We start from the raw sequence: 13,709 nt of genomic DNA, 5'->3' as shown, positions 1-13,709 counted from the left end.
ATGGACATCCCTTCAGTTTCCAGTTTTTGACAAACATATAAAGCTTCTATAAATAATTTTATATATGTAGGTCCTTTTCCTCTATCTCGTATCTATTTTGAATATAAACCAAGTAGTGGTATCAAAAGTGAATCAAAAGGTATGCAGAGTTTTGATGGTCTTTTGGACATGGTTACAAATTACTCTCCAGAATGGTGGTATTTAAGCCTACAGCTTCCACCACATTGTATGTGTCAAAAATTTCCATATTCCCTGCAATATTTATCATTTTCCTTTTTCATCATATTAGCCAGTTTGTTTGATATGATGTGGTACCTGAGAGTTGTTTTCATTTGCATTTCTTTAATAGTGATTTGGAGAATTGTTTTCCAATGACTAAAAGATAGGTTTAATTTCTTCATCTGAGAATTGCCTTTTCATAACCTTTAACAATTTGCCAATTGTGGATTGTCTTGTATTTTTATAAATTTGTCTCAGTTCTGTATTTTAGAAATGAAGCCTTTGTCAGAGATGCAAAAAAAAATTCCACAGTTTATCCTTTCACTTCTAATTTTGTTTGCATTGATTTTGTTTGTGTAAAACATTTTACATTTAATGTAGTCAAAGTTATCTCTTTTATATCTCATAACGATTTCTATCTCTCTTTTGGACACTTTTTTGCCTTATCTATACAACTGACAGGTAAACTGTTCTATGCTCCCCTACTTTGTTTTGTTAAGGGTAAAATTTTGGGTTGAGACTGAATATATTATTTAGTGGTCACCAGGGATTTAAATTCTAAATCCCAATGAAATACTCAAGTGAGCATGGAATTTTATGGTGGTTTATTTATAATAGAAGGAAGAAATTAAGAAGGAGAAAGAGGGAAAGGGGTAATGATCTACTCCAGCCTAGCCTGAGCCAAGGGGAGTTCAGAGACCTCTCAGTCAAGGGGCCTTCCCAGAATATTAAATCTAACTCAGCTTCCATCTAGGAGGCCTTCTCCAAGATGAGGGGCCTCCTTGGAGGCTGGGACCTTTAGAAGGGTCAAGGGAAAGGGGAGTCAGACTCACCCCTCACCATGTGGTCACCTAAGGGAAGCAGTCTCAGGATCCACCCTTTAGAGTTCCTCCAAGTCAAGTTTTACCCACCCGTGTGCAAAAGCCACAAAAGCCCCTCTCACAGGAAGTGACTAAATATAAAGGCAGCTATTTACATCAATTCTTGTGCCTCACCTGTACCAATGGTGGCTTAAGCTTGGCTTAGGACATCCCAGGGGGTCAGTCAGTTGTTTCTGATTTGTCACTTGCTAGCCTGTGCCAGTCATAGGCCTTCCTCCCCCACACCCAATCCTTAAGTGAGGGTGTATGCATTCCTGGTTGCTAAAATTCTAAATACTAAGCGGAGTGGAGTAAATCTAAAATTCACAGTTGATAGTATCACCATTTATTTAGTGTGAGGTTTTAGTCTGTGTCTAGACTCTGACATGATATTTTTCAAGTTTTCCCAGAAGTTTTTTGTTGAATAGTGAATTTTTCTTTCAAAGTGTGGATCTTTGGGTTTGTCAAACATTATGTTATTATGATCATTTACTACTGCATATTGGAGACCTGATCTATTCCACTGATCCACTATTCTATTCTATTCTTAGCCAGTACCAACTTGTTTTGTTGGTTGTCATTGTATAATATAGTGTGGGGTACAGTACAGCTAAACCATCTTCCTTCATATTTTATTATATTTTTGCCTCTTGTTTTCCAGATGAATTATATTACTTCTTTAGCTCCATTAAATTATTTTGATAGCTTAATTCATGTAGCACTGAACAGGTAAATTAATTTAGGTAGTATTATTATTTTTTATATTGGATCTTGAGGAATTATTTTCCCAGATGTTTACATCTCATTTTATTGAAAAGTATTTTGTAGTTGTGATCACATAATTCCTGGGTTTGTCTTGGCATGTAGACTCCCAATTATTTTATATTATTATCAACAGCTCTTTCAAATGTGATTAATCTTGGAGAAGTGGAGTCAAGATGGCAGCTTAGAGACAGCAACAGTTCAGACCTCCACAAGCCCTTCCTCACTGAATCAAAAACACAATGCTTCCAGGGGACTGAAAACCAAATTTAACAACAGGATAGAGTTATGAAACCTTCCTACTGAACTCAAAAAAGTCTGAACTCTAGAACACATAGGTTTAAAGGGAAGGAAAAAGGAAGGCCCCAGGAACCCTTCCCCATCTAAAGTGCTGAGCCTCCAGTGGTGCCTGGAATTTCTGGGCATTGTAATAATGATAGGTAATCTGTGGAAATATATTTCTGGTTTCAGTGAATGGTGTGCTCTGGCTTGTGACTAGAGAGATACTAGGGGAAACTTTTGAGTGCTTAGTTAAAATGGAGATAGGTATTCTGGAGTGACTAGATAAAAGTACTAGAGAGGATACTCTGGGTTTGCCTATTGATCACTGCTGATGACTAATAGATCAATATATTTCCTACTATCCTCCTCCCTTCACCTCCCAGTTTTCCACCCATGCCCTTCTGCCTCCATTTCCCCTCCCCTGGTCTTAGTCAGCCACCTTCTAAGTAACTCAGGGGAACTATGATATTTCAGCGAAATATTCTTTACTCTTCTTTTCTCAAGTAAGGGGGTTTATTGGGAACAACAGGATTGAGAACTAAGGTAAGATGAGGTGAGAGGGATGAGGGATTCCCTAATCTATAATGAGGGATAGGAGGATTTTGGGAAATGTCGGTCCTGTCACAACTGTGACTCAGGGACAGTCAGGGAGTGTAGAGGACATGTATTTTTCTTCTTTTCTTCTTTAAACCAGACGGATAATCTTTGCTTGAGTAATTGAAGTCCAGACTCTGTCTGAAACCACAAAGGTCTCTCTCTCTCTGCCTAGGTCAGAAAAAGCCAGTCTCTCTCTTAGTCAGAAACCCCAGAGAATAAGACTCTTAGTTCATCCCTTCTAGCCAAGCTCCAATTGACTTTCCTGGGAACATTCCATTTGGAATCTTTACCTTGATTGACAGATGATGTCCCCAGCTTTCTGTCTTGCATGCTTGAAATTCTCTCTTCCTTCATGCCTCTTCCACAGCGGGCAAGGGAGTTTGTCCAGAGGGAGTACCTTGCTGACACAGTTGTTACAGGCTCAGGGCATTGAACACAGAAGGCATAGAGGCAGCTGGAGGAGAAGCACAGAGTAGGCAGCCTAATCACATGCAAGACATTCTATCTTACCCTCTCCCCACCTTCATATGATGTTGGCCCCAGCCAGCTTTGGAGATCAACTCTGCCCAGTTTAAATTTCATCAATAGGGCAGATAAGAAGTCTTCCTAAAGAAGGGAAGTTTGAGTTCCAACAACCCACTCCCACAGACTGATCTAAGAGCCTTGATGACTAAGCTCCTAGGGAAAAGACTGCAACAAACTACAGGCAACAGCCTTGATAGCACGATGGGAAGCCCAGCTACTTTTAAGCTTCTGCTGTCAGTTGGGGAAGATCTGACTAACCTGATCAATCAGCAGCAGAACAGATAAGAAGCCCCTTTAGGACATAACTGCCCAAACCCATAGAACCAACACATAATGAGAGGGGCAAGACTACAGGCAACTATGGGGGTGGAGGGGAAGAAGGGGAAAATATGAGTAAACAACAGAAAAAGAAATTAAAATCAATAGTTTCTATCCAGGCAATGAACAAAGAGCAAAGGGAACAGAGGAAGACCAAGGAACACCAAGCAGAAACACAGAAACTCCAGCAAATTGGAAACAGGCTTTGGAAGAACTCAAAATACAATTAAAAAAACAATTAAGAGAGGCTGAAGACAACTGGGAAAAAACATAAAAAGCAAAATAAGTAACCTGGAAACAGAAAACAGTGTCTTGAAAGCCAAAATTAGCCAGCTTGAAAATGAGGCAAAAGAGATGAAAGATCAGAAGGAGAGAGATGGCAAAAAAGCTAGGAGTGAAATTCTGTCTTTAAAAACTAGAATCCAACAATTAGAAGCAAATGACTTCACAAGGCAGGAGGAAACTACAAAACAAAATCAAAAGAATGAAAAAAAATTGAGGAAAATATGAAATACCTCATCCACAAAACAGAAGATCTAGAAAACAGGTCCAGGAGAGAAAACTTAAGAATCATATGATTACCAGAAGATTATTACAAAAGAAAAAGCTTGGACATCATTCTACAGGAAATTATTCAAGAAAACTGCCCCACCATTCTAGAGCAAGAGGGAAAATTAGAGATTGAAAGAATACACAGATCGCCTCCTGTATTAATCCTCAATTGACAACACCCAGGAATGTTATAGCCAAAGTCTACTACCAGACCAAGGAAAAAAATATTACAAGCTGCTAAGAAGAAGTCATTAAGATACCATTGAGCCACACTTAGGATAACATGGGATCTGGTTACATCTATATGGAAAGACTGAGAGGGAACTGGGTCTATAACCAAGGATCAATTACCCAGCAAAACTGACTATATTCTTTCAGGGGAAAGTATGGTCATTTAATAAAATATAAGACTTCCAAGAATTGATAAAGAAAAGACTAGATATGAACAGAAAATTTGATGCCCAAACACAGAATTCAAGAGAATCACCAAAAGGTAAATCAGAAAAGAGGAAACACACATACATACATACACACACACACACACACGCACGCATGCATGCACACACACACACACACACACACACACAAACTTTTTTTAAGGGACCCAATAAGATAAAATGATTTGTATTCCTACAAGAAAAGAGGATATCAGGAACTCTTACAAATTGTTATTATCAACTGAGTAGCTAGAAGAACTATATATAGGTCGAAGAGTGTCAAACTGTATAGTATAAAAAGCCAAGACATATATATGTATATATTAATATATATGTATATAAAACTAGAAGTAAAAATGGGGTTAATACTATGAGAAATGGGAAAAGAAGCAAATGGGGTAAATTTATGTCATAAAGAAGCACATGACTGGAATGGGGGAGAACACCAATACACTGGAAGGGTAAAGAGGTTGGAGACAAGAAATACTTAATTCTTACATGCATTGAAATTGACTCAAAGAGGAAAGAACAATCAGATCAACAGGGGCAGGGAATTGATACTTTCCCTATAGAGAAATAGAAGGGTAACAAACAGACTGGTAGGGAAGGAAGCAATACAAGGGAGGGAGAGTGTGAGGGGTAGATTAAAAAGACCCTAAATAAAAATAAGAGAGGAATAAGAAGGGAGGGGGTAAGTGAAGCAAAATAATATAGGGAAATAGGAGGAGTGACTAAAAATAAAACACTGGTATAGAAGGAAATAGTGAAAGAAGAAAGAGCAGGACTAGGAGTGGAAATAAAAATGTTGGGAAATGCACAACTGCTAATCATAACTCTGAATGTGAATGGAATGAGATCACCCATAAAACATAGGCAAATAGCACAGTGGATTAAAAACCAAAATCCTACCATATGCTGTCTATAAGAAACACACATGAGGAAGGTAGACACACACAGGATAAAGGTAAGCAGATAGAGCAAAATCTTTTGGGCATCAACTGAGAAATAGAAGGCAGGAGTCACAATCATGATATCTGACAAAGCCAAAGTAAAAATAGATCTATTTAAAAGAGGTAGGGAAGGTAATTACATCTTGATAAAAGGCAGTATAGACAATGAGGAAATATCAATCTTCAACATATAAGAACCAAATGGTATAGTGTCCACATTTTTAAGGGAGAAACCATTGGACCTTACTAAGGAAATAGATAATAAAACTATACCAGTGGGAGACCTAAACCTTCCTCTATTGGATTTAGATAAATCAAACCAAAAAAATAAAAAAAGAAAGAGCTATATGAATGAAATGTTAGGGAAACTAGAGTAAGTAAATATTTGGAGAAAAATGAAATAGGGACAAAAAGGTATATACTTTCTTTTCATCAGCACATGGTACAGTAACAAAGATTGACCATGTACTAGGGCAAAAAAATTGCAAATAAATGCAAAAAGAGCAGAAATAATAAATTCAAACTTTTCAGATCAAGATGCAATAAAAATAATAATTACTAAGGGTATATGGAGAGGCAAATAAAAGATTTATTGCAAATTAAATAATATGATTCTATAAAATCAGCTAAAGAACAAATCATAGAAACAATTAATAATTTCATGGAAGAAAATGACAATGATGAGACATCCTTTCAAAATCTATGGGATGCAGCCAAAGCAGTACTCAGGGGAAATTTATATCCTTGAGTTCATATATTAATAAATTAGGGAGGGCAGAGATCAATGAATTGTGCATGTAATTAAAAAAATAGAAAGAACAAATTAAAAATCCTCAAATGAAAACTAAATTAGAGATCTTAAAAATTGAAGGAGAAATTAATAAAACTGAAAGTCAAAGAATTATTGAATTAATAAATAAGACTAGAAGCTGGTACATTAAAAAAACAAATAAAATAGACAAAGTACTGGTCAATCTAATTAAAGGAAAGAAGAAAATCAGATTAACAGTATGCAAGATGAAAAGGGAAACCTCATCTCTAAAGAAGAGGAAATTAAGACAATAATTCAAAACTATTATGCCCAATTATATGGCAATAAATATGGCAATCTAGGTAATATGGATGAATATTTACAAAAATATAAATTGCTTAGATTAACAGAAAAAAATAGCATGCCTAAATAACCCCATATCAGAAAAAAGAAATTGAACAAGCCATCAAAGATCTCCCTAGGAAAAAATGCCAGGACCAGATGGATTCATGAATAAATTCTATCAAACATTCAAAGAACAGCTAATCCCAATACTATACAAACTATTTGATAGAATAAGCAAAGAAGGAGTTCTACCAAATTCCTTTTATGACACAAATATGGAACTGATTCCAAAGCCAGGCAGCTCAAAAATAGAGAAAGAAAACTATAGACCAATCTCCCTTATGTACATAGATGCAAAAATCTTAAATAGAATACTATAAAAAAGACTCCAGCAAGTGATCACAAGGGCTATTCATTATGATCAATTGGGATTTATACCAGGAATGCAAGGACGGTTCAATATCAGGAAAACCATCCACATAATTGACCATGTTAACAAGCAAACCAACAAAAATCACATGATTATCTCAATAGATACAGAAAAAAGTCTTTGGCAAAATCACTCATTGCTATTGAAAACACTAGAAAGTATAGGAATAGAAGGGCCTTTCCTAAAAATAATAAACAGTATTTATCTAAAACCATCGGCCAACATCATCTGCAATGGGGATAAACTAGATGCATTCCCAATAAGATCAGGAGTGAAACAAGGATGCCCATTATCACCTCTATTATTTAACATTGTACTAGGAACACTAGCAGTAGCAATTAGAGAAGAAAAAGGAATTGAAGGTATTAAAATTGGCAATGAGGAGACCAAGCTATCATTCTTTGCGGATGATATGATGGTCTACTTAAAGAATCCTAGAGAATCAATCAAAAAGCTAGTGGAAATAATTAGCAACTTTAGTAAAGTTGCAGGATACAAAATAAACCCACATAAGTCATCAGTATTTCTATATATCTCCAACACGTCTCAGCAGTAAGAATTAGAAAGTGAAATCCCATTTAAAATCACCCTTGCCAATATAAAATACTTAGGAATCTATCTGCTGAGACAAAAACAGGAACTATATGAACATATCTATAAAACACTTTCCACACAATTAAAACTAGATTTAAATAATTGGAAAAACATTAATTGCTCATTGATAGGACAAGCTAATATAATAAAAATGCCAATTCTACCCAAATTTTTTTACTTATTTAGTGCCAAACCCATCTAACTACCAAAAACCTCTTTTCACTGAATTAGAAAAAAAAAACATGAAGTTCATTTGGAAAAACAAATGATCAAGGATATCCAGAGAAATAATGAAAAGAAATGTGAAAGAAGGTGGCCTAGCAGTACCAGATCTCAAACTATACTATAAAGCAGTGGTCATCACAACAATATAGTACTGGCTAAGAGACAGAAAGGTGGATAAGTGGAATAGGTTTTGAGTAAGTAACCTCAGCAAGACAGCCTTATGATAAGCCCAAAGATCCCAGCTTTGGGGACAAAAATCCTCTATTTGACAAAAACTTCTGAGAAAATTGGAAGACAGTATGGGAGAGATTGGATTTGGATCAACATCTCACACCCAAACCAAGACAAACACATAATGGGTGAATGACTTGAATATAAAGAAGGAAACTATAAGTAAATTAGGTGAACACAGAATACTATACTTGTCAGATCTTTGGGAAAGGAAAGATTTTAAGACCAAGCAAGAGTCAGAATAAATTTAAAAATGTAGAATAAATAATTTTTATTACATTAAATTAAAAAAAATTTTGTACAAACAAAACCAATGAAACCAACAGTAGAAGGGAAGCAACAAATTGGGAAACAATCTTCGTAACAGAAACCTCTGACAAAGGTTTAATTACTCAAATTTATAAAGAACTAAATCAATTGTACAAAAAATCAAGCCATTTCACAACTGATAAATGGGCAAGGGACATGAATAGGCAATTTTCAGTTAAAGAAATCAAAACCATTAATAAACACATGAAAAAAGTGTTCTAAATCTCTTATAATCAGAGAAATGCAAATTGAAACTACTCTGAGATACCACCTCACACCTAGCAGATTGGCTAACATGACAGCAAAGGAAAGTAATGAATGCTGGAGGGGATGTGGCAAAGTTTGGACATCAATGCATTTCTGGTAGAGTTGTGAATTGATTCAACCATTCTGAAAGGCAATTTGGAACTATGCCCAAAGAGTGCTAAAAAGTCTGTCTGCCCTTTGATCCAGCCATAGCACTGCTGGCTTTATACCCTAAAGAGATAATAAGGAAAAAGACTTGTATAAGAATATTCATAGCTGTGCTCTTTGTGGTGGCAAAAAAAATGGAAAATGAGGGGATGCCCTTCAATTGTGGAATGGCTGAACAAATTGTGGTATATGCTGGTGAAGGAATACTATTGTGCTCAAAGGAATAATGAACTGGAGGAGTTCCATGTGAACTGGAACAACCTCCAGAAATTGATGCAGAGTGAAAGGAGAAGAACCAGGAGAACAATATTTGCAGAGATTGAATAACTGTGGTACAATCGAATGTAATGGACTTCTCAATTAGTAACAGTGCTGTGATCCAGAACAATTCAGAGGGATTCATGAGAAAGAACACTATCCACATTCAGAGGAAAAACTGTGGTAGTATAAACACCAAAGAAAAACAACTGCTTGGTCACATGGGTCAATGGGGATATGATTGGGGATGTAGACTCTAAATGATCACCCTAGTGCAAACATCAACAACATGGAAATAGGTTTTGATCTTTAACAAGAACGCATGTAAAACCCAATGGAATTGCATGTCGGCTACAGGAAGGTTGGGGTTGGGGAGGGAAAGAGTATGATTCTTGTAACCAAGGGAAAATGTTCTAAATTGACTAATTAAATAAAATTTTCAAAAAAATTAATATGATTAATCTTTCTACTTACCATTTTTTTTTCCTAAATGTTTCTGATGTGTCTGTATTCCCTCTTCGAGACAGTGTATTTTTAATGTATTATTCTGCCACCACTGTTATCCAATATGTTCAATACCATTTGCCTTTCTATACATGCATTTTTTCTTTCATTTTGAAATGTTTACCTTTTTTCCTAGAAGTAATACTGAGAATCAATTCTAATATAGGAGAGCAGTAAGGTCTAGGCAATTGGAATTAGGTGCCTTGCCCAGGGTAACACAGTTAGGAAGTAACTGAAGTCAGATTTGAACCCAGGTTGTCCTAATTTCTTACAGATTCATAATGTTACATTTCATGCCATGTGAGGATCAATTGAAGAACGTGAGGCTGTGAACTGAGGTGTTGGAGGCATATATATATATATATATATATATATATATATATAATAGTTGACTATAAATATTGGAAGGGTTGTGGCTTTGTAATTAACAATCTTAGGTTAAAAAAATCTGTAAGTAAAATTAAAAGATTCCTATTCTTTCAACTATGTTTTAATTGATTTTATTCAAAATAACAATAAGCTTAATTTTCTGATATTAATCAGTCTTTATCGACATATTGATGTGCTATACTCATAGATTTCTCTTAGAACATATATGAGAAGCAATGTAGTAAAATCGAAAGATGACTGGATCCAGAGTCCAAGGACCTTAGTTCAGATCCTGGCTGTATAATTTCTTTCTTGATGTTCATCAACCAATAAATTTTCCATGCCTCAGTTCTCTCATCTGTAAAATGGCAGAACTGAAGGAGATGATCTCTGATATCCTTTCTATCTCTGACTTAATTTTTTGAGCTGAATATATTAAACTGGCATATAAACTGCTTACTATCTTGTCCTTTCCCATTTGTTATTTCAGATGTACATTACCAACACAATAAAAGCCAAAGGAACAAGACTTGCTAAACCAGTTCTATGCTTGGGCTTAATGTGTTTGGCTTTTCTTACTGGACTCAACAGAGTAGCAGAATATCGAAATCACTGGTCAGATGTAATAGCAGGGTTTCTTGTTGGAATATCTATAGCAGTATTTTTGGTAAGTACTTGGGGCTGACTTTGACAGAATTGCATTGATAGTGAACTTGCCTAATAGTTTTGAGAAAATGAGTTTGTTAATACGAATTCTCATTGTTGTATGTAGAAATTAATATATTATGGGATCTGTATAGTTTTTTCTCTCATTCTTTCTGATATCTTCATTCATAATAAACTCCATTTTTAATTTAAAAAACTTGCCTTCTGACTTAGAATCAATACTGTGTATTGGTTCCAAGGCAGAAAAGCAATAAGAGTGAGGCAGTGGTGGTTAAGTGGCTTGCCCAGTGTCACACAGCTATGAAATGTCTGAGGTCAGATTTGAACCCAGCACCTCCTGTCTCTAGGCTTGGCTCTCTATCCACTGAACCACCCAGATGCCCTAATCATATAATTTTGAATATGTTTCCCTAAACTCAATTTCTATATAAAATTAATTCATGGTTTCATAATCCTTGAAAATTGGATATACCTGGGAATTCATGAAATCTAAACCAACATTATTCTTCTATAGGTGCAAGGCATCCTGGTTGTAATGGACAGAATGCTGTACCTAGAGACACGTGGCCTACATTCAAGTACCGGCTCTTCCATTTTATTAGCTTTGTAACTTTGGCCATGTTGATTAATCTCTTTGGACTTGTTTCTTCAGAGGCAAAATTATAAGATAATAATACTTATATAACCTAACTCCTGGGGATATTGTGAGGAAAGTACTTCACAAAGTACAAAGCATTATACAAATGTGAATTGCTATTATTGTTATTTTTAAATTTAAATTTTATTTTATTTTCAGCTCATGGATCTTTGATATGATAAAATTTATTTCAAGTCAACAACCATTCATGAAGAGCCTTTTACATGTACTACTCTGTACTAGTCCCTGATGATACAAAAACAAAAGTAGATTATTAAGAGGAAGCTAGCAGGAACAGTGGATAGAATACGGGACTTGGAAGAAGGAAGTCCTGGTTTCAAATCCTGCTTCAGACTTTTAATAGTTATGAGCCCTACCTAAGTCATTTAACCTCTGCCTACCTCAGTTTCCAGTCTGTATAACAGGAAAAATAATATCTATCTCAGCAGGTTGCAAGAGTACACTTTGCAAACCTTAATACACTATATAATCATTATGTATGATTATTAATGAATCATCACCATCATCAAATTTATGCTCTACTGGAATAATATAGATAAATAAATGCAAATGTGATATAATATAATAGAAAGTAAATTACTGAGTAGAGTGCTAATAATTGGAGGGATATGAAAATTATTTCTGTAAAAAGAGGTCAATGAGCTGTTTTGAATGAGAAGTGCCATGGATATAGGGTCGCCAAACAAAATGCTATTTGATTTATTTTTAAAAGGGTTATAATGAACCTGAAAAATCAAGGGAGGTTGCATGGAAAGGGCAATTCATTTTGTTGTAGCAAATAATGAAACTTTTCAGGAGAAATTCATTTCACATGAATAAATAGGGAGAATTACAAGGTAGAAATTAGGCAGAGAGAACATTCCAGAATGAGAAGACTGTCAGTGAAAGGTACTTATAGGGAAGGGAATGAAATGCTCTACTGACAGTAACTAGTTAACCAACTGTATTGGAATGAAGTGTAAGTGAAGGAGAATAATATGAAATAGGTAACATGAATTAAAAAATAAAAAAATAAAAAAGTTAAGGAGAAAAAGCCAACAGTAAAAAAACATCTGGTATTTCTTATTAGCACTTATATGGCACATTAATATTTGCAAAGTGCTTTTCCAATTCTATCACATTTTATGCTCACAATAACCCTTTGTAATCAATGTAATTTACAGATGAGGAAACCAAGGCAGACAGAGTTGAAAGGACTTGTCCACCAGCTAGCAAGTGCCCAAAGTCACTTTGAGCTCAGTTCTCACTAACCTCAGATTCAAGATTCTATCCATTATGCCTACTAGCCAACTAGTTTAGGTAAACTGCTACTTCCTCCATAAGTCATGCCTATCTCTTCTGGGCCTCAGTTTACTCATCTACAAAATGAAGAGGTTGGATTAGATGACTTCTAGTGTCCAATCTAGCTCTAATATATCTATGATCCTATAAAATGATTTTCAAAAATAATTTCAAAGACAGAAGAAAGCTTGTATCTTCAGCCTGCCTCCTGGAGCATCCATATGGCACAAGCAGTACAGTACATTGGAGGCTTCTTGTAAACAAATACTTAAAATTCACTGTGGTTCTTAATATTTTTAAAAGTCCAGGAGTGAAAGCTTTTGTATCACAAATGTTTTCTTCCAGATAACTTTTTTGATAGCTATGAATTTTTGATATTTTAAGTATTTCTCAAAGTGGAACCCATCTGCTTCCATTGACTACCACTAAATGTTTTATCTCTAGAGCAATGATTTCAACTCTGTTTTCTCAATCTAAACTGTTTCCAATACTCTCAGAAGTTATCTGAAATTCTTAAACACTTCCCAAACAAAATTAGCTTTAATTTGTACTTAATCACCATGTCTCTCAGCCAGTGGCATTGACTCTCTTCAAATTACCCAGGTTCAAAAGTACTGAGTCATTTTTAGCTCACCCTATTTATTTCTTTATTTCTATATAATGAGTCAGCCTCCAATGTCTATATTTTCTGCACAAAATGCTTCTCATGTTCATGATTTCATCTCCATTCCCTCATCTACACTATAAAGTAGCACAATACAATAGAAAGTATGCCAGATTTGAAGTCAGCAGAAGTGAGTTCAAATCCTAGATCTACCATTTAGTAGCTGTGTGACCTTTGGGCAAATCATTTTAATTCTCTATGGACATCAGCCTTTTTTGTATGTAAAATGAGTGGGTTAAGCTAAACAGTCAATATGGATCCCTCTAAAGCAATGATTCTAACATCAATGTAATTGCCTTCATAGGCAAGCATAGTGTGAGTTGTGTGTAGTGGCACACTTAGAGAAACATTTCCAATGGTTCTTTTATGGGTCAATAGGCTTGTTACTCAAGGATGTGCCGCCATACTTTGGTCTATGTTTGCCTATGATTTCAAAAGCCTCTCAACTGAACTCAAGGTTTACTTCATGACTTTTCAGTAGGTGGCTTTCCTTGCCCTCTCCAGAACT

At 35.4% G+C, this 13,709-nt stretch overlaps 1 protein-coding gene across 1 annotated transcript in view; it reads left to right on the top strand.

Moving 5' to 3' along the window:
- Positions 1 to 13,709, top strand: part of PLPPR5 (phospholipid phosphatase related 5) — a 203,079-nt gene that overhangs the window by 139,596 nt on the left and 49,774 nt on the right. Inside the window, exon 4 of the mRNA XM_007485015.3 lies at positions 10,423 to 10,599. Within this exon, the coding sequence (XP_007485077.2) occupies positions 10,423 to 10,599 (177 nt within the window). The remainder of the gene's footprint in view (positions 1 to 10,422; positions 10,600 to 13,709) is intronic.

This window comes from Monodelphis domestica, chromosome 2, assembly GCF_027887165.1.
Source record: "Monodelphis domestica isolate mMonDom1 chromosome 2, mMonDom1.pri, whole genome shotgun sequence".
Classification (NCBI taxonomy): domain Eukaryota; kingdom Metazoa; phylum Chordata; class Mammalia; order Didelphimorphia; family Didelphidae; genus Monodelphis; species Monodelphis domestica.
Note: the sequence above shows the minus strand (reverse complement) of the source record. Positions and strands in the feature narration are given on the sequence as shown.